The sequence below is a fragment of the Centropristis striata genome, chromosome 13 (genome assembly GCF_030273125.1).
Source record: "Centropristis striata isolate RG_2023a ecotype Rhode Island chromosome 13, C.striata_1.0, whole genome shotgun sequence".
NCBI classification, from domain to species: domain Eukaryota; kingdom Metazoa; phylum Chordata; class Actinopteri; order Perciformes; family Serranidae; genus Centropristis; species Centropristis striata.
The window spans coordinates 3,956,020-3,978,108 of record NC_081529.1 but is presented as its reverse complement, the minus strand read 5'-3'; the positions used below and the strand labels follow the sequence as shown (position 1 = coordinate 3,978,108).

At 35.0% G+C, this 22,089-nt stretch overlaps 1 protein-coding gene across 2 annotated transcripts; it reads left to right on the top strand.

The window, feature by feature from the left end:
- Positions 1 to 1,192: 1,192 nt before the first annotated feature.
- LOC131982896 (phosphoribosyl pyrophosphate synthase-associated protein 1) lies at positions 1,193 to 21,371 on the top strand. Of its 2 annotated transcripts, XM_059347489.1 has the most exons (11): positions 1,193 to 1,644; positions 1,812 to 1,864; positions 3,194 to 3,260; positions 3,373 to 3,545; positions 3,683 to 3,798; positions 5,378 to 5,433; positions 6,199 to 6,344; positions 7,284 to 7,325; positions 12,035 to 12,105; positions 13,934 to 14,080; positions 18,971 to 21,371. In XM_059347489.1, exons 1-11 carry the CDS (start codon positions 1,562 to 1,564, stop codon positions 19,127 to 19,129), a joined length of 1,113 nt encoding a protein of 370 aa, XP_059203472.1. In that variant the 5' UTR covers positions 1,193 to 1,561; the 3' UTR covers positions 19,130 to 21,371. The 2 variants fall into 2 exon arrangements, with proteins under 2 accessions (XP_059203472.1, XP_059203473.1); XM_059347490.1 differs by lacking the exon at positions 7,284 to 7,325 and having other exon boundaries at positions 1,195 to 1,644.
- Positions 21,372 to 22,089: the final 718 nt, after the last annotated feature.

Here is a 22,089-nt window from a genome sequence, read left to right as displayed (position 1 = left end):
GGGACTTGTTGGACTTGACTTGGGCCTTGAATGCAGGAGGCTTAGGCTACTTGTGACTTGTAAAATACTGACTTGGCACCTGAGCACGCACTATGATTAAGACAGGAACCAGAACCAGTTTTCGCATACAAGGAATTTGCTGTGTTATTGTGGTGTAAATGAGGGAAGAAGCTGTGCAAACTTTCCAGGAGTATGCAAATGTAGGATAGGAGAGAGAATCCAGTATGACAACAATCAACAGATAGCATGGTAATTAAATCAACATATAGCATGACAACACACTGTCAGGCCTGATGAAGTGTGGATAAGAACTAAGTAGGAGCAGATAGCCTATAGCAGGAGTAGGCAACCTGCGGCTCTGGAGCCACATGTGGCTCTTCAAGCCATCTGCAGTGGCTCCTTGTGGCTGTGACAATAAATGATATGAAATGAAACGGTTACATTTTCATTTTCATTTATCAAGGAGGCCCAAAGCAATTTGTATTATCCAATTGTAAAAATGTGTAGCTTATGTGTGTAGCTTATATATATATATATATATATATATGTATACTTTTTTATATACACTACCGGTCAAAAGTTTTAGAACACCCCAATTTTCCCAGTTTTTTATTGAAATTCAAGCAGTTCAAGTCAAATGAACAGCTTGAAAGGGTACGAAGGTAAGTGGTGAACTGCCAGAGGTAAATAAAAAAAGGTAAGCTTAACCAAAACTGAAAAATAATGTACATTTCAGAATTATACAAATAGGGCTTTTTCAGGGAACAAGAAATGGGTTAACAACTTAACTCTATGGAGTCTTGGGCTATTTTGTCCATTTTTTAATTCTTTTCATGTCTTTGTAAGTCATTTTGTGTCTTTTTTTTTTTTTGTCATTTTGTGTCTTTTTTTAGTCATTTTGTGTCTTTTTTTAGCCCTTAAGTCCAACATAAAATGTGATTTTGAATCTTTTTTTTAACTTTCAAAACACTATCATGCTCAATAAAGAATTTTAAATGTTGCAAATGTGCATTCATTTCAGAGTACACTGAGACATTAAACTGCATCATTTTCAATTAAATTCTGGAAAAGTTGGTGTGTTCTAAAACTTTTGACCAGTAGTGTATATATTATATATATAATATACTGGAATCGTTACTTTTTTTCTTTGAAAATTCAAGAATTTAAATATATTTTCCGCAAAGCGTAGCTTGCAAGATTGACCCAAAGGGGGTTCCGTAGATCTGTGTGACGACAGTTGTTAGGCTACAGTGCTACCTATGTGACAGGTTCCAGTCGATTGTTCATAAACAGTTGGACACATTAGGAGACTAAAGACAATAATTAAAGTTTATTTTTGTATCTATGCTGTAGTTAAGTCTATGTCGCACACACTGAAGGTAATTTCGTGTAATTAGCTCACCTAGCAGGCTAGTGTACGTGAGTTAGCTAGCTAGCTAGCTAACTGGCTGGCTAACGACAACGTCATAAGGAGAAAATCGGAAACAAGCGCGTGGGTCTGTCAGTGTTTCTGCACAGTCTATGGTTAGTGTGTGGGAGTTATTCCACCAACAGAGCCACAATGAATGTCGCTAAAAGTGGTTATCGCGTCTTTTCCGCCAACTCCTCCGTAGCATGCACAGAATTGGCCAAAAAGATAACAGAGTGAGTACAATGGAGCATGCCTGACATTGTCTTCTACTGACTGCTAGGAAATGTTGCACAGCCTTTGCAGCGGTTATGCCAAAGACATCTGGTGCATCTGGGCACCAATGAATGAATGATGTTTTTTTTCTCATGTTGGTGCGTGTATTTGTGCTCTTGTTTCACAGGAGGCTGGGAGTTGAACTGGGGAAGTCTGTGGTATTCCAGGAATCTAACAGAGGTGAGGAGAAGGGAAGGCTTCAACTCCATGGAGTCTTTTTGGGCTATTTGGTCCATTTTTTAATCCTTTTCATCCTGCCTCTATCCACCACGTAAAATATGTTTAAATGCCATGTTGGTATTTTTTCAGCACAACCTCACCTATATGACATTTATAATAATTGATTTTTTATTCTGACTTAGTGGATCAACATTTTGAACCAAAAAGAAACAATCATTTTGGTAATTTTGTGTCTTTTGTTCTGTCTTTTTTTTTGGTCATTTTGTGTCTTTTTTAGTCCTTTAGTTCAACATAAAATGTGATTTTGAATCTTTTTTTTTTTTACTTTCAAAACACTATCATACTCAATAAAGACTTTGAAATGTTGCAAATGTGAACAAAGGTTGCAAATAAAACATATAAGAGGGTTACATCCAATTCTATAATTTTATACACAATATATTTGAGCTTGTCTCCAGTTTTACTTGGTATATCATCATCAAACTGCAACAGTAGGGCTCCACGCTGCTTTGTTTTCTAGTCTGGATGTCATGAAGAAGTCTGGATTTGGAGCTTTTGGTGACTCCAGAGGGTTAACTAGTAATTATTACTTTTAGGATATTTGTTATAAATGAAAATGTCAGGTATTCATCTGGCTAATAGGGCGAGCGGATATGGTCAAAATCTTTCATCTCAATATAAGTAATTTCATTTTTCCATAACCTTAAATCAAATATAAAGAGCCTTTTGTTCTGCACTTGAAGGTGTAACACTGTAAAATATCCACAATCTAAGGCCTGGGATGACTATTATTGAATGTTTGCACATGGTTTCGAAATGTGTAGCTAATTTAGGCCCTCTGTCCATTTATTAAACAAGGTACTGGGCAAATTTAGAAGTGCATCTTTTACACTGTAGGGCAACACTCTTTCAAAATCTGGCTTTTTTTTAAATTGTACTCGTATCTGGTCCATTCACTATATTTTGGGCATTATGAAATCTAAAGCTCTAATTATGTTAAATAAAGCACTGAACTGAGCTACTTAACACCTAGCTGCTACCAAGCTAAAGATAATTAATAGTTTTACTTTTCTGATTTTATAGCTCTTGGATAGTTGCCCTGTCTATTGCATTCTGTTGTTGTTTTTGTTTTGTATCTTGTTTTGTTTGCACCTTATGTATAGATTAAATGTTACATCATTCATTGTTTATATCTTGTACTGTGGACCAGGAGAAACACATTTAATTCCTCTGAGAGTTCACTGTCGTCCACCTGTGTACACTGCAGTACAGTATATAAAGATGCAGCTTTGCTAAATAATTGAATCCTCATTTTCTCCATCACAATAGAAACAAGAGTGGATGTGAAAGAATCAGTTCGTGGACAAACTATATTCATCATCCAGACGATACCACGGTGAGTGTAATGTCTGAGTTCTGTATGAATCACCACAGTTCAGTTCTTATTATTATCACTAGCTAAAGTTAACATGTACTTTTTCCTCTTTTTCTTTTTTTAATACAACTAGAGATGTCAACACAGCCATTATGGAGCTGCTGGTTATGGCCTACGCCCTCAAGACCTCTTGTGCAAAGAACATCATTGGGGTCATTCCTTACTTTCCCTACAGCAAACAGTGCAAGATGAGAAAGAGGGGCTCAATAGTGAGCAAACTGTTAGCTTCAATGTTAGCAAAAGCAGGTAAAGAGAACAAAGTAATCTGTGACTCATGTGTCTCTCTCTTGAATGTATGTAAATGAATGTAATTGTTGACCATGAATAGCGTTATCTTCCTCCCCCTAGTTAACACACTTATTTCATTGTTTTTTACCCCAAAGGATTAACACACATCATCACTATGGACTTGCATCAAAAGGAGATCCAGGGCTTCTTCAGCTTTCCAGTGGATAACTTGCGTGCCTCCCCTTTCTTGATTCAGTACATCCAAGAAGAGGTGATAATTCCATTTCATTGTCTGCTGTGTGTGTTTAAGTATAGGCCTTGACAACCCCACCTGTTAACCAACTCAATCAATCAGTAGCTCCACTTACATAATATATCTCTAACCAGAGGGAAGTCTTTTTGATTAGAGATTCCAAAGTAACTGTTCACATGGACCAAGGTTATAATAGTTTTGGATTTTTCATTAGTTTTAGTTTTAATTTCGTTGTGAATTTTTGTTTTCAAATTCAGTTAGTTTTAGTTAGTTTTAAGAGTGAGTTTTCTAGTTTTAGTTTGGTTTTTTTTTTTTTTTAAAATGCTTAGTTTTAGTTTAGTTTTTATTAGTGTTAGTTTTAGTTTTTTTTGTAATGGGCTATGTGTTGGGTGTGAGATTCAAAGTGGTCATAATAAATTTTGCCTTTATTTCCTTTGGTTTATCCATCTCAGCCCCAATAAGGTTATTAACTGTTTTGAATTTTGGTTGGAGTGTAGACATCCCAGTCTCAGTAAACATATTTACCATGTGTTGCATGTTCAAATAGAAACACTGAATTATGAATGAAAAAAGTTGACAAAAACGAAAACTAAGGACATTTTCACTATAATTTTAGTTAGTTTTAGTTAGTTTTGTAACCACGCAATACAGTTTCAGTTAGTTATCGTTTTTTTAAAAACTCTAGTTTTTATTTTTATTTCAGTTAACGAAAATGTTTTTTCAATTTACTATAATAACCTTGACATGGACGCTAAATAAAGTGATCTGATAGGATTTGCGTTTGCATTTCCCAAAGCATTTAATCGGGAACATACCTTTTGACTCAAACGAGTGGTTCTGTCCACTGTGAAGTGTCACAGGGACATAAAAGAAGAACCCCCCCCCAACCCCCTAATTTTATTGAAAAAATGTCATTTATTAAATACATTTTGGCTGATGATTTTGTTGATTCCTGCTTTGTTCACCTTTTTAAAAAACTCATTGTTTTGAGCTTTTAGACCAACAAGGTGTTCAACAATCCTTAAATCTTTTAAGGTCTCTAACCAAAAGTTGTATCAGCTATATTGGCTATATATTGTATTTTCCCCTCTAAAATCAGTTTCTGCATCAGTCTCATTAATCCCATATCAGCTGGGCTGTAGTATCAGCCACAAAACAAGGTTACACCACTCCTCTCAATCTGATTAAAAATGACTTCCAGTTGGACTTGATTGGACTTGATTGGACTTGAACTTGATTTGTACTGTGGTGTGCTTTTATGAAATTTTGTACTTGAATGGGTGATGTGTGAAGTAGTTATTGCTGTAGGCTATTTTATATTTTTCTATTCTTGAAATGTTTTTCTTTATTGTTTTACTATTTATTCTGTTTGTTTTGAGACATGTCTATGGTGAAACCAAAGAGGAATTTCCACTCAGTGGATAATAAAGTTTTCATATTCGTATTCGACTGTATTGGGCCGTTCTCTTCTGCAGTGCTCACAGGAGGAATTTTCATTCGGATTGGGCTATTGTGATGATTAATGGAATATATTGGTTTGTGTAAATGCACCTAATCTGATACAAACATTGACATGTGTTTTCCTTTGTCCTGGCAGATTCCTGATTACAGAAACGCCATCATTGTGGCAAAGTCTCCCTCTGCAGCAAAAAGGTAACGCGTACATTTCACCTTCCCCAGTTTTCTCCCTCTGTTAGCATTTTTATGATGAAGTTGCGTTTTCTTTTCTTTAGTATGAAGTATGAATAAAACAATCACTGTACAGGGAGAAGATTTTTGATTTTTTTGTGCAACATATACCCATGACACAACTTGACCAAACATCCGAACATAGACAGAGCTACTCAGAAATTATTGTTGAAGGTTTCTCATAAAATACCAAGAAGGGGCGCCATATTTTGTAGAATTTATTCTCTGATCCCCAAATAGTGTATCTAATCTTTTCTAAATTCATGCAGGATATCATGTCTCTGAGCCAATGTGAATAGGAAGGAGGAGCTGTGTCCTTCCACTTAAGTGAAATAATTCGTCGGGCTAGTAAAGAGGCAAAAGCTAAAAAGTTGAGCATAGCTTTAGATAAGTTCAAATCTGGAGCGATGCCAAAAATACCAGTCAAGGGATTGGGCTCAATTTGATGATGAAGGATTTCTGATAGTGCATGGAAAACCGATGTCCAAAAGTTGCCTAAAGAGGGACATGTCCAATACATGTGGTAAAACATGTGAGGCAGGAGCACCTTTACATTTATCACACGTAGGATCGACATCAGGGTACATTCGCGCTAACTTGGTTTTTGATATGTGGATACGATGCACTACTTTAAATTGCAAAAATGCATGTCGAGAACACATCGAAGAGGAGTGTATCCGATCAAGTTGCATTTTCACAATATTTCTCTATTTATTTGTTTGTTTTTAGGGCTCAATCGTATGCAGAACGCCTGCGTCTGGGTCTGGCTGTGATTCACGGCGAGGCTCAGTGTTCAGAGTCCGACATGGCTGATGGAAGACACTCCCCACCTTGTGTTCGCAACACCACAGGACACACAGGACTGGAGCTTCCTTGTAAGACCACCAACTTTTATAGAGCGCCATTAATTTATTTTGCTCTTTTTTTGTTCTTCTTTTTTTTTGCAGATTAGTAGATCCAGCATTTTAACATGTCCAGAAAACATATTCCTGTTAATTATTTCTCCTAGTTGGATTCCTTTTTTATTGGTCACACCATGGTCAACCTCAGCAAGACATTTCTTATCATTTCTGCTAGTTTAACTCCTCAGTGCTTCAGGTTCAAAAACACTTCACTGCATTCATAATATAAATCCTGCTGATAACCCAATACAGCTCTTATGTGTGCTAACCCGTCTGGAGCTGATGATTCTGCTGTCTCTCACTCATACCATCCACCATACTCCAAGAAATTGATTTTCTGTGTCGCTGCATGTTTTAATTCCACAGATAAAGTACTTCTACTCATGCTGCATCCTCCGCAAGCTGCAATTCATAACTTATAAGGAGTGACATGCTTGATAATCATAGAATCGTAGTCTATTTCTAGGCACGTGTCTTGGTTTTAATATATTTACATTTGGTTGGAAATACTAACGTGACTCTGGAATAGAGTTTCTCAACATATTTGCAGTGTTAATTCCTGGTAAGGCCATTTTTAATTGTTCAGTGTGAGAAAATATCGAATGATTGTGTCATTGGCAAATGACTCCCGACGTATTTGCGTCCAGTATTCACTTTATTATTTAGTAAAATATTCCTATTCTTACTTGTGTTTCTATTCTCACCCTCGACTTAAAAAATCCTCCTTTAGATGCAATAACGTATAAGTTGCTTTTAAGATGACTTCTATTTTGAGCTAATGATTCGTTGCTGTGAAATATTTAAAATTTCAGCCAACCTAGGGAGAGGATTTTCCAAGTCTTGGCATCATGTGTTTGTCATGTCAAATATTTGTGCATTTGTGTTAACGTGGTGTTTATTTGTTGGAAATAGCAGGCAAACAACAAGCTCCGTTCCCTGGCATAGAGCTCCCAAGTACGACCGTAAACATAACTTACACCTGACTATGAAATGATTCCTCTTCAAATGGTTCCTCAATTGGTGCATGTGTAGACAAAAGGGTTTGTGTTGCATCTTGTGAAAATACAGTCTGGATTCTGGAGGGGGGAGTTTGTGGAAAAAATGCACAAACCGATTGCTCGTGCACAGATAGTTTGGATTGACAAAACCTTTTTCAGTCATCTACGATGTGCTCCATACTATTTGCATGGCATGTTTGACTTGAAATAAGCAGCTCACGTGTTTCCTGCACCCTTCTAAGATTCCAGACAGTTGTTCTACAAGATGGCCAAACTCCTCTTTGTTTTGTTGTGTTCTGATTTTATTTTGAAATCCATAAATCAAACCAGAACCACACCAAGCATTTTTTGTTTGTTTTTATATTTTTTACTTCAATATCTGGACTCATCTTGCCAATCAACACATGGTGCACCCATATTAAACCCGCTCTGAAAAACCTGATTAACTTTTGGTCATAATGCATGTGATGATAACGACAAAGCATGCTTTTGAAACCTAACATCCAGTGATGGGAAGAAGAAACATTACGAATGGAATTGTTGGTACGTTTAATCATTATATCAAAGTTTTGGTTTGCTACTTCACTTATGATACCAGAACTTATTTTATCAACAACAATATTGAGTGTAGTCTTACACTTTTCTCTTTCCAAAGGAAGTTTCTGGAATGCAGTGCCAACCTGTCGTTGAAATTTTCTGATGAAATCGTTTAAGCGATCAGGATAATGTTGACGAATGGATTTTTTATTATTTTATCTTTAATTCATTTCAAGATATTTGACCAAACATTTCTCAGGTAGCTTGTTGCAGTATCTCAGCAAGCTGCAAAAACAACATATTTTTGAGAAGTGTGTGTACTGCTAACAACATGGCTTTTGCTGTTTTTGGTTGATAGTGTAAAAAGTCTGAATGTGACACTGCCAGGTTTTCTGATGCTGTGGAACTCACGGTATTCAGCAAAGTGTTCTGCAAGGCATGCTCCTTCTGTCTCTGCTTCTTTATACTTTTTTCCTTCACAATCGGCTTGGCTGGCTGATTGTTTACCAGTTGATTGTTTCCTTACACCCTTTAAATAACTACTTTTACATGCACAACAGTACTTCAAATGCAGCTGTTTAAAACATTTTTTTGTCTCAAATGTATATAAGGGGTAATCATTTAAATATGCTACACTGAATCAAATCTAATGTGCAGATCGTAAATTGCACACATATATTATTAAAGGGATGGTTTCAATTTTTTGAAGTGGGGTTGCATGCTTAGTATTTTCCTTCTGTTGACAGAGGCAGCAGCAAAACATATTTTAGCCAGGATTTAAAAACATATACACTACTGGTCAAAAGTTTTAGAACACACCAACTTTTCCAGAATTTAATTGAAAATGATGCAGTTTAATGTCTCAGTGTTTGTCTCTGAAATCAATGCACATTTGCAACATTTAAAATTCTTTATTGAGCATGATAGTGTTTTGAAAGTAAAAAAAAGATTCAAAATCATGTTTTATGTTGGACTAAAGGACTAAAAAAAGACACAAAATGACCCAAAAAAGACACCAAAAGACACAACATGACTAAAAAAAGACACAAAATGACCAAAAAAAGACACAAAATGACAGAAAAAAGACACCAAAAGACACAAAATGACTAAAAAAAGACACAAAATGACAGAAAAAAGACACAAAATGACTTACAAAGACATGAAAAGAATTTAAAAAATGGACAAAATAGCCCAAGACTCCATAGAGTTAAGTTGTTAACCCATTTCTTGTTCCCTGAAAAAAGGCCTACTTGTATAATTCTGAAATGTACATTATCTTTCAGTTTTGGTTAAGCTTACCTTTTTTTATTTACCTCTGGCAGTTCACCACTTACCTTCGTACCCTTACAAGCTGTTCATTTGACTTGAACTGCTTGAATTTCAATAAAAAATGGAAAAATTGGGGTGTTCTAAAACTTTTGACCGGTAGTGTATATATCAGTTCAAGATACATTTAGAATCATTTCACAGATTTTCCTTGCGGTCAGACCGTCTTTGCCGATGAGGTGTGCCAATTTGTTACTGTCTCTTCAAAGCCACCAGACTTCATTAAAAAAAATCAGTAAGTTTAACTCGCAGAACACAGGAGTTGCTGGGCTTTTGCTGCCTTGATCAGTTAGTTTGTTAGTATTATTGTGTGACTTTAATGAATTAGAACTGAACCTTTAAAACAGCAAAGTCACACAAAACAACAAATTGAGGCAGCAGTAGGCCAGCAACGCCTCGGTTCGATGAGATTAAATGACTGTTTTTGTCAAAGGAGTCTGATGGCTTTGAAGAGAGAATAGCAAACAGCCTCAGTTCCCTCAGGTAAAGTGATGAAATATTCTAAATATAACACTATACTGTAGATAATATTCACTATACTTTAAAATGTTTTTGTCTTGGCTAGCGATGTGAATAACTAATCCATGATCGATTAATGGTCGTTAGGAATTTGGTCATTAACGTGGAATTTTTAATCGATCTGTATTTTTAAATTTTATCTCTGACTGCGTATCAGTATCACAGAACTGAAACACGTACGTCAATAAGCCAATGAGCTGAGAATTAAGTTGGATAAAGCTACAGTTTGCAAACTGAAAGTTGCAATAACAATTATAAAACACACAGAAATACAAGAGTATTCATTTGAGCAAAACTATCTTACTGTATCAAACCTGGCTAGCATGAATTACTAGGTTTAATTGTATCCAAAACATTTTTAAACAAAAAACACTTAAATATGCAAGATTACAGTGAAAACTAACCTCATGCCTCTTCGGGGGCTAAAACATAAAACATTGAAGTCCTCAACGTTATCTTTACAGTTTAATCTCACTTGAGTTAGTTTTACAATTGACAGTATAAAGTCTCTTTTTGTCCTTTCAAAATAAAAGGGTCCATTTTCAAAACAGGCTTTTGCATATTACTGTATATATATCTTTCATTTTGCCCATGTATGCATGCAGCAATTAATTGATCGTAAGCGTCCTAGAAAATCGAGTTGGCAGGTTTCTTCCAAACGCCCATCCCTAGTCATTAATACACCCCTAGAAGATTGAAAATGTATAGTGTTATTTGAGCAACTCAAAGTGGCATGAAACCAGAATGTAAACAGTGCAAAAAAAAAAAGCAAAGTAATTGTTGCTGGTTGTAGAGAGGAGGAGAGGACTGCACAGGAACTGGCTCAGAACTACTCACAATGACCAAGCTGCCAAGATATGAATAATTGAATTACTTATAGTCAGGCGGCTTAGCCAAATAAAGGGGACACGCCGGACAAAAGCTCCACATTTTTTCCACATACTCTCAATCATTATAGGTTTCAATTTTTAGTAGGAGCCACTTCATCAAGATTGCGGATCGGAGATGGCAGCCATATAAAGTCTATGAGAAATGCTATATCTTCCAAGCCACTTAGAAGGTCAATCTTGGTGTCAAAATCTACATTTTCTGGGTCAAGGAATCATTTAAAGCTATTGAGAATATCACTAGATGATTATTTGAACAAATAGATATGTTCATTTTCACTCAGACTGGGCAACTCGCTTCAAGTGCTGCAGCAGGAATCCTGAGTTGAAAATGTTTGGAATCAATGTTCACGGGAGAGAGTGGATTAGCTGCCATGTACACTGCTCAAAAAAATCAAGGGTACGCTTTCATCTCATGTCAGATCTTGATCAACAAATTATTTACAGTGAATCATCCAGTGATATTCTCAATAGCTTTAAATGATTCCTTGACCCAGAAAATGTATATTTTGACACCAAGATTGACATTCTAAGTGGCTTGGAGGATATATTGGTTCTCATAGACTTTATATGGTTGCCATCTCCTATCTGCAATCTTGATGAAGTGGCTCCTACCAAAAGTTGAAACCTTTGGTGATAGAGAGCATGTGGAAAAAATGTTGGTGCTTTTGTCCGGCGTGTCCCCTTTCTTCTCAAATCTGGTCCTAAGCCGCCTGACTATTATTGTTTGTTGTATGATATTGGTTCAGAAATGCAGCTGTTGCATCTCCTGTGATTTGCATGTGAGATACAATGGGATTACTGTGTGCATGTAAAAGTAGTAGCTGGCAGCAGTGATGTTCGACTGAGGACTGACCCTGAACATTGGCAAGTGTGTATGAAGAAACCCTCATCAGTGCTTGTCAGCCACTGTTGTCCTGTGTGAAATAAGACTGTCTGCTGCATATTGATTCATATGCAGACTGCTGCCATATGCCTGCCACAGCCTGGGCCTGAGGTTGTGTGTGTCCAGGCAGTTGTACCTTCTGATTGGGTATCCTGGGCAGAAAACCCTGTCATTTGATTTTTTTGCATGGCATGTGCTGTACTAAGTTTGGCATTTCAGTTTAATCTCTCAGGGGTAGGTGGGGTACAATGGGGGGAAAAAATTAAAAATGTAAAAAATTTTTGATTGCCAATTTTTATTTTTTTTACAGCAAAATCTCTATAAATTACTCTCATCATCTAATCATTTCCGACCCTATAATTCAGGGTGCAGATTTGCCTAAACCGCCAAAACATTTTCTCAACCCATTTTACCCAATCTACTGAGATTTATTTTCGACGAGGTGAAATACAATACACGTAATCTCTTAAAGTGCTCTTATAGGTTAACGGTTTCTGCTTTCCTTTTCAGTAATGATGGCCAAAGAGAAACCTCCTATTACTGTAGTCGGGGACGTGGGAGGAAGAATTGCCATCATTGTGGTAAGAGCCTGTGAATGCACTTTCTGTCGCTTATGTAATTAGCTGTCATTGTCAGCTGCTCCAACATCTTATATCGTTCTCATTTGCAGCGTTTTGAAGCATTTCTAGTAGTTTGCACCACTAGCAGTAAATGAATTCATTTACTACCACTATAAGTGCCTCTTATCACGGGTAGTATGGTTTTAGATATATAACGTGCACATGCTTTTTATACCTGAAAGTGAGACTATGCATTGTTTTAAAAGATACTTTCTTCCTCTTGCATATAAAAAGTTTAAAATATAAGCAGTGGTGGAAAGTAACTAAGTACTTTTACTCAAGTACTGTACTTAAGTACAATTTTGAGGTACTTGTATTTCCATTTTATGTCACTTTATACTTCTACTTCACTACATGTTGAGGCAAATATTGTACTTTTTACTCCACTATATTTAGCTGACAGCTTTAGTTACTTTACAGGTTGAGGTTTAACATAAAAAAACACTAAATTTAGGTGATTAGACAATTTTTAAAATAAACCTCATAACAGAATATTAAGTAGTCAATATGAGTCCTACCTTGAGAAAATTAAAATGCTGTATACATAAATGCATCATTAATAATAATCTAATATAATATTTGAAATATATAAAATAATCTGAGCGGCTCCATTCTGCATAACGAGTACTTTTACTTTGATACTTTAAGTACATTTTGATGCTGATGCTTTTGTACTTCTTAAGTACATTTTGAATGCCGGACTTTTACTTGTAGTGGAGTAATTTCACAGTGTGGTATTAGTACTTTTACTTAAGTAAGAGATCTGAATACTTTTTCCACCTCTGTAAGCAATAAAACACACAGATGCTCATTTTAGTGAAGTGAACTTTGCTGCTACAGCCTGATGTGGTCTGGTATGATGAGTAGTTTATGGCGGGTAATCTTACGTTTAACAAATATTATTGTGTCAATTCACTGACTTAATATTTTGGCATTTCTTGTTCTCCCATAATTCTCATTTGTGGCCACATAGTGTTGCTCCTATGTTCCTGCCATTATCCTAAACTAGGGCTGTCCGATTACGGCAAAAATTATAACCACAATTATTTTGGTTAATATTAAGATCACGATCATTTAACACGATGACTCATTGACTTTGGAAACATTATACATTTATTTAACATTTAAAAGCAAGTCTTTTTAACAGTGTATTTTTTTTTTAAACATTTGTTTATCGATTTTGCAGTGACATAACAAAATCAAGAGATGACATTGCGAGAGTCAAAACAGTGTCAAGTGTAAGAAGTAAAAAAAATAAAATAATAATAATAAAAATAATACATAAAATAAAATGAAATCAGATAAGGAATAACTAATAGTAAGAAGAATTACCAAAAAATAAATAAATAAATTAAATGAATGAATGAATAAATAAATAAATAAATAAATGAATAAATAAATAAATTTAAAAAATGGAAGCGAACAACAAATACACAGAACAAAACAAAAACACAAATAGGTCACCCACTGTACTAAAGTCTAATAATATGTTCACTTAAGCAGAGATAAATAAAAAACATTCCCAGCATGCTACAAAATCACACAAGAAAAACACAACTAGTAGACAATCAGGGTGGCTACTCAGGAATAGCCGTAAAAATCAATCAACAGTGTATTTTCTTTAAATATTACTCAAATGAAAGGGAAAAAAAAACGTTAAAAAAACAACAAATACATTTTATATATATAACAGATCAAGGACATGATGACAGAGAAATGACCATGAGAAAGAGACGGGTGTAACTTTTCATTGTTAAATACAGGTTGTACGTTTTTTTTCTTCTTCCAGGACGACATTATAGATGATGTCGGAGACTTTGTAGCAGCTGCTGAGATCCTGAAAGAGAGAGGAGCCTATAAGATTTATATCATGGCCACGCATGGTTTACTGTCTGCTGATGCTCCACGCCTCATTGAGGAATCTGCCATCGATGAGGTGAGATTACATCACAGTCTTGCTTTCAATTATGTGTATTTGAGTTATTGTTGAGTTTGAATGAAACCCTTTGTGTCATACCTGTGTAACATCAACAATGAAGGTAATTTATTTTATTTTATTTTTTTATTTATTTTTTTTAAATTTGCACAGTTAGAATTACATAAAATGACAAAGATAACATATAATGTAAAGTGCAGGAGGAGGCAGAAAACCCAGGTGGGCTTATTTAAAGCCTCCACCTAAAATGTCATAATTATTAGAAAGAAATAAACTGATAATAGAAAAAACACATGTATAACATCAACAAGTTATAATGACAATAACAAAAACAAAAACAAAAATGAACATGTTAAATAGGAGGCAATAGAAGAAGAAAAGGCCAAACTGAAGTACTGATTTTAAATGATCATAAAATATGCTTCTCTATTACATCTCATCTATTCTTTTTAAACACATTGTAAAATGCGATACTTCCTCCTAATGGAAGGTTTTTCAGGTTTGTTAAGCCCTGAAATTAGTAGTAACAAGAACTAGGGAAGGGTTTTTTATCAAGCAGCTGTATTTCTATAAGCGAGCAGTTTCAATTTTCAGTTCCTCCTTACTGTCCTGGGTTCAGAAAACACTAGTTATTTGTTTTATAAAATACATTGATATATTTTGATATATTTGATTTCATTTTATAACATTTGTTTAATTTTGAACATGGAGACATATTATGTGCAGTCCCAGTTTGTTTCTCATTTCTACAGGGCATTGGTCTCTGTCAACTTTTTGACTTCTGTAACAAAGAAGTTTGGAGTTCCCCCAGTCAGTTTTTAAACCATCTAACAGTTTTCATTTTGAAAAACATTAGCAGCAGTAGCCTCAGGTGAAGCTCCAACCACTGTCTCTTCCAAACAGCTGTTGGCATCCACCTATCCTTGCACAAATGAGTGCATAAACATATGCCCAATTCTGAGTGTCTTTGGTTTTCATTACCAAAACCGGTAACACTTTACAATAACTAGACATTTTCAAGGTTTAAGGAATCTTTATTAACCCAGAGGGGCAATTTGTTGAACAGACCACAGTTTCGACACAAGAACAACAATACCTAGTGTCAGCAGTATAATCATACCACAGAGCTCACAAAAAATAATACCTAAATACATACAAAATCTTTTTTGGTAACCCTTCCTTTTACAGTCCGGTAATTACCAGGTAAATACCTGGTAATAAGATGTATTTAAAGTAATAACAGGTAATTCAATGTAATTGTCTTGTAATTACAAGTACTTACAGGTAATTACCAGTATTTAATTACATATTTATCTGGTAAATACCAACAAGTTACCTGTTATTTACTAGATATTTTCCTGACATCTACCAGGTATTTACCCAATAATTAACTGGTAGATATCCTGCAATTGCATATTGTAGACAATAAACCCACTGAATGTGTCTATATGTGACTTTGTTCGGGTGATAATAACTTTATATATTTACCTGGTACTTACCAGGTATTTACTCAAAAATGATCACATATTTACAATAACCAACTAAATAATGTTTATAGATGGTTTATAAACCAATTATTAACCATTTACAAAGTGCTTTACATATTTAATCGTTAAATGTTTTCAACCAATTTCTTAAAGGTATATGAATAATTTCAAAATCATTAACATACTTAATATGGAGTTGAAATATTAAAATGGGTGCAACTGAAACTTTTTTATAAACAATTAATTATAATTTAATTGTTTGTTAATAGTAAAGTAACTATAAACTTACATTAGTAGACATGTTTATAAATGAATATGCATCTATTTGCCATTTATACATGATTAAGTTAGTTAAACATTAATAAATGATGTATTTACCATTCTAAATGGTCTATAAACACTTTATAAATGATGATTAAACATTAATAATCTGTTTACCATTTATAAATGATGGTTATTGTAAAGTGTTACCCCAAAACCTTGTGCTTTTTTAATCACACAATATGTTTCTGCTGCAGGGGCGTCTTTTAATCTAACTATAACAAAGGACAGTATTTGAATATGGACCAGCTGCAGCCTGTCACACCCTCAGATTCTTCCGGTGGAGAGTCCTTTAGTTTTCATTTAGGAGTACTTAAAGCCTAATTATCCTCGGAGGTCTCCTACCCTCCAAAACAAACAAACTTATGATTAAAAGCGGTAAAACACTGAATAAAGCAGTTTCACATTAAAAATCAGTGAAGTCGTTTGGTGGAAACAGCGTGTTTCTCTGATAACTTAACCCATAAGAACCCATGGTGACACCCGTGTAACAAACACGTTAAATCTTCTATTTTTTGTTACTAGGCTAAGTTTAAACCCATTTAACAATTCTAATCCGTTAATAGGGTGTCCTGTATTGCATTTAACTTGTTTTGACCATATTTCCTGAACAAATTAAAGTCACAATTTTGATAAACAAAAAGACACATGGTTATTTGTATTTATTTATTATCGATTTATTATTATTATGCTACTTTAAAACAAATCTAAAAAAATAATTTGTTGTTAAACAGAATTAATAATGTCACAATTTTGATAGATGTTGTAGAGATGCAGAGAAAAAGGCAAATTTGTGTCTAGTTTTTTTAAATTTTAAAATACGAAATATTATAAACATAAATTCTATAAGCGCCCAATGTAATGTTTATGTCACATCACAGATCTTTGACATTTAGGGATAGTGTTTTTGAAAATGCATCAGAAATGGTGGTATATCCCCCATAACTTTCCTTTAAGGATAACTGGGTCTGGGTTCTTATGGGTTAAGACCCAGGCGTCTGATGACTAATGTATGGTAAAAGTGTCGCTTGGAACTAGATAAAAAATACAATTTATGACAAATTCTGGCATGCATGAGCAACTGTTATGACACCATTAACATATGATACAGACTGTTGACTTGATTAAAATTACACTTTACTCTGGGTATGAAAATTGTTGGAAACATTTGGGATGGTGTAAGCACACAATTCAACATATTTGTATTTGTTTCTAGACATTTTCGGTTTTATATATTTTTTTATTGGAAATTAGCATTCATAAGCATCAGTACAAGACATAACTTATTCCACAGCTGTTTTTCCACATTTTATTTTTTTAAAGGGTACATTAGAACAAAGAACCACAAAAGAAAAATAAATACAAAACAAAACAAAAAACATAGTATTGTAATATATCATAAATAATAATATATAGGGAGGCAAAAAAGCAGAGAAACAGAAACATTAACAATTATGCTAATAATACCAATACATAAATAAACACAGGATGCCAAGTATGCTCATTAAAAAAATAAAAAATAAAAAAATATTTAAAAAAATACCTTGATAAAATAATTTTTCAAGGTTTAAGGAATCTTTATTACCCCAGGGGGGCAATTTGTTGAACAGACCACAGTTTCGACACAAGAACAACACAAGAACAACAATACCTAGTGTCAGCAGTATAATCATACCACAGAGCCCACAAAAAATAATACCTAAATACATACAAAATATTTTTTGGTAACCCTTCCTTTTACAGTCCGGTAATTACCAGGTAAATACCTGGTAATAAGATGTATTTAAAGTAATAACAGGTAATTAAATGTAATTGTCTTGTAATTACAAGTACCTACAGGTAATTACCCAGTATTTAATTACATATTTATCTGGTAAATACCAACAAGTTACCTGTTATTTACTAGAAATTTTCCTGACATCTACCAGGTATTTACCCAATAATTACCTGGTAGATATCCTGCAATTGCATATTGTAGACAATAAACCCACTGAATGTGTCTATATGTGACTTTGTTCGGCTGATAATAAATTTATATATTTACCTGGTACTTACCAGGTATTTACTCAAAAATGATCACATATTTACCTTGTAACTACCACATATTTACCTGGTAATTACCGGACTGTAAAAGGAAGGGTTACCTATTTTTTTTCAACCAATTAGAAGACCAATGGCTATAGCTGGGGAGCCTTTTCCTTAAAATTTAGCTTTGTGATCAGGACACAAAAACAAAATGGAAAGCACAGTTTTAAAAGGAGCAATATAGAGGATTTAATTAGATCTACTGCTAGAATTGGATATATACACTACCGGTCAAAAGTTTTAGAACACCCCAATTTTTCCATTTTTTTATTGAAATTCAAGCAGTTCAAGTCAAATGAACAGCTTGAAAGGGTACAAAGGTAAGTGGTGAACTGCCAGAGGTAAATAAAAAAAGGTAAGCTTAACCAAAACTGAAAAATAATGTACATTTCAGAATTATACAAGTAGGCCTTTTTCAGGGAACAAGAAATGGGTTAACAACTTAACTCTATGGAGTCTTGGGCTATTTTGTCCATTTTTGAATTCTTTTCATGTCTTTGTAAGTCATTTTGTGTCTTTAGGTGTCTTTTTTGTCATTTTGTGTCTTTCTTTGGTCATTTTGTGTCTTTAGGTGTCTTTTTTGTCATTTTGTGTCTTTCTTTGGTCATTTTGTGTCTTTTTTTAGTCCTTTAGTCCAACATAAAATGTGATTTTGAATCTTTTTTTTACCTTCAAAACACTATCATGCTCAATAAAGAATTTTAAATGTTCTAAAACTTTTGACCAGTAGTGTATGTGATGACAGGCTGCCATCTTTCTAGACATTTTAAAGGTTTAAGGAATCTTTATTAACCCAGTGGGGCAATTTGTTGAACAGACCACAGTTTCGACACAAGAACAACACAAGAACAACAATACCTAGTGTCAGCAGTATAATCATACCACAGAGCCCACAAAAAATACTACCTAAATACATACAAAATATTTTTTTTCAACCAATAAAAAGACCAATGGCAGCAGGCATCTGAAGAACAATCTGTGATTATTTGACCCTCAGGTGGTGGTGACCAACACAGTCCCCCATGAAGTACAGAAGCTACAATGCCCCAAAATCAAGACCGTGGACGTCAGCATGATATTGGCCGAGGCCATCCGCCGCATCCACAACGGCGAGTCCATGGCCTACTTGTTCCGCAACATCACCGTGGACGACTAAAGACGGCCAGAGAGGGCGAGGTGGGTGTGATAGCGACTGAAAGCAGGTGCACTTCTTCCCAGCGCTGTAAAACAACATGCTGATGCCATGTTCCCTGTTGTTGTGTATGTGAGGATGACATGTATCCTAAATCAATGAAAGAGGTTTAAACAGTAACAATTACCCAAAGTTATTTAACGTCTTATGAAAAAGGTGTAAAAACGTATTTGAGAAATGCATCCTGATGAAAGAATGTGATAAACTAGTGATAAAACGAGAGACTTTCACCTTTTGATGCGTTCGGCCATATTTTGAAGCCACTCCTCAGTTCACTCTTGCTCTTGTTGCCTTTCCCAACAAAAGATTCTTTGTATTTTAAAAAAATGATTTTGTCATTCACTGCGGTACCAACTAATGACTGAGCTTCAACTGCAAAAGAGAAGAGAAAAAACGTGTCCAGTAACAGGACTTTGCTTCACCAACCATTTTCTAGTGGCTCTTGCTGGCCCTGCTGACTCAGCACTGTGATGTCTTTGCATTTAAAGGGGTTCTGTGTTTGCAACCACATAGACAACACTGAAACGAGTCCTGCTTATTGGTGCCCAATCTATTTTTTATGCAGCTTTTTTTTTGCACCATTTGTGGGAAGTTTGGATGGTAAAATGTGACGCAAGAAATTTCTTAACACCCGTAGAAATGAATGGATGGAACTAAGTTATAACAAAATGTATTTTCCTGCTTACTCTTAGTAGTATCTAGCCAAAAGGATAGTTTGAATTAAATGCCTGCTGTTTTGAGAAATCGGCTCGTGTGGCTCCTGCTGTAAGTACACTGGTATTAATGGAGTTTAATATAAAGCCCTCAAAGCATCAATATTACCATGTTCGGGAAAAAAAAAGTGAAATGTGGGTCTCAAAGGTATTTGAAAAACTCACAGCGAGGTGTGCTGATTAGACTAAATTGCATTCACTTCTACTTTTTTTTCATCACTATTTTCATTATTTTGTTATTTGGATTGACTGACCCTCTAATTAAAAAAAAAAATCTCTTGAGCAGCAGACTGAACATTAATTTTCTTAGTGTTGATTGGTGTTGCTTACCTCCAACTAAGTCTATAACCTTTTTCTAGATGCAAGCAGTTTTGTTGATTTTTTTCCCCAGAGAAGTCCATTAACACACCAGCACACAGTTTGTTTTCTTCCCCGTTGTTTGAGGTACTTTCAATACTGTCGTGTGCATAATTAGCACAGTGTGCATCGTTAGTATCAATGCTTTGGACAACCCTGTTTTGCACTGTAAGGCTCATGTACACAGTGCTTTACAGCAAGCAATGTCTTAAAATTTAAATGTCATACCAGCATTTGAATGTACCATATAAATGGACTTTTATTGATCCATGCTATTGGTGCATCACTTTACAATGATAACTTAGACAAAATTCAACATGGTGGGCTGCTTGAAATGGTTTTTGTACAGTGGTAAAGTGAATGGAAACTGACGGCTGCTTTGAAGATTGTGCATGTGCACTAAAAATAGCTAACTGTAATCTAAAAGTTGTGCATTTTCAGCAAACTGACGAAATAAAAAGCTCTTATGGGACAGTTCACTCTAACATCATAAAAACATGTTTTTTTGTCTTATCTGTAAAGATAATTATCATTCTACAGTAAATAAAAGATCTAGAGTGAGAGAGAAAAAACATTTTTTTTAATCTTGGGGTGAACTGTCCCTTTAATGGTCACAAATTACTGTGTTATTCCCCTTAAAACCTTGTGCTTTGAACACGCTCTCCTTTTTGTGCTCTTGAGTAAATTTCAAAGCGATGCTTAAGATAAAATCAGTGTATTTCTATGCTGATTGAGCCTTTTGCTCAGGGAAATGTACTTAAAAAGCCAATGCACAATTATTTGTTGTATTTTTGATGCTTTGTTCCTAATTCACGTGTTGATAAAACGTATGTCTTCCATACAGCAGTACTGTACACCCTCCATATGACTTCTCCTGATGTGTTAATGGATGGGTATTTGAGAGCTGGATGCACTCGCTTCTGTTGTAATGGCACAGAGTTGGAGGGCGTCCATATGAAACGCTGTTGCTATGCAGGCTCCAATGTTATCTGTCCTTAGTGTAATAATGTCTTCTCTGTATTCACTGTTCCCCTGATTTGTCTTATCTGTGATATTGATGACGTGTGATTTAGACACCCGACTGTCTATCTCTACGGCGTTTGTCAATGTGTGTGAAAATAAAATGGTTGCCTCTGGCTGTGCCTCGTCTCTACCAAATAAGGAACCATATTATAAAAACTGTAACATAAGACTGTATACCAGAAGTGGAAATAGCCACAGTGACGTCACTCATTGGTTTGCAGATTATTCTACTGTATTCTTTTGACCATTGGTGTTCTGATTTTTGGAACCAGAAGTGACCATATTTGGATAAGAAGGTTTGATCTGACTGAGAACAAGAGGACAAACCTGACGATGGCTTCGAAATTAGAGGTCATTGAATCACAGCTATTTAACACGGTGCTGTGGATGCATATTGTCACTTCTGGTTGCCACAAAATATCCAGGCTCTTACATGTACCATGTTATACCGTCTGTTTGACTCTAAATGGAGCCATGATTTACAAAAAGAACATTATGCTCTATTAAGAAGACTTGACACTTGCGATTAAGAACATTGACTCTTCAGAAAAATGTTTACTGAGCTAATAAATCAAGTGAGAAGTAGGGTCATTTTCTAATAGACTTCTATACAATCTGACTTTTTTTTGCAGCCAATGGGAGTCACTCTTTTATACACACTGTGGGCTTTAGTTTGGAAAAGGCATGTTTGTTTCTGTATCTTTAAGTTTATACTAAACTAGTATTCCTCTGTAAAAACTATATTACATTATTGTTAGCGATATTTAATTTGATTGCTTTTAATTCAAAGAAGGAAACACATTTTAAATATTTGCACACTAAGTGGATATG

Coding starts and splice junctions, on each gene's coding strand:
- LOC131982896 (XM_059347489.1), top strand. CDS start 1,562: ATGAATGTCGCTAAAAGTGGTTATCGCGTCTTTTCCGCCAACTCCTCC. Junction 1,645..1,811: donor TTGGCCAAAAAGATAACAGA/GTGAGTACAATG, acceptor CTTGTTTCACAG/GAGGCTGGGAGTTGAACTGG. Junction 5,434..6,198: donor TCTCCCTCTGCAGCAAAAAG/GTAACGCGTACA, acceptor GTTTGTTTTTAG/GGCTCAATCGTATGCAGAAC.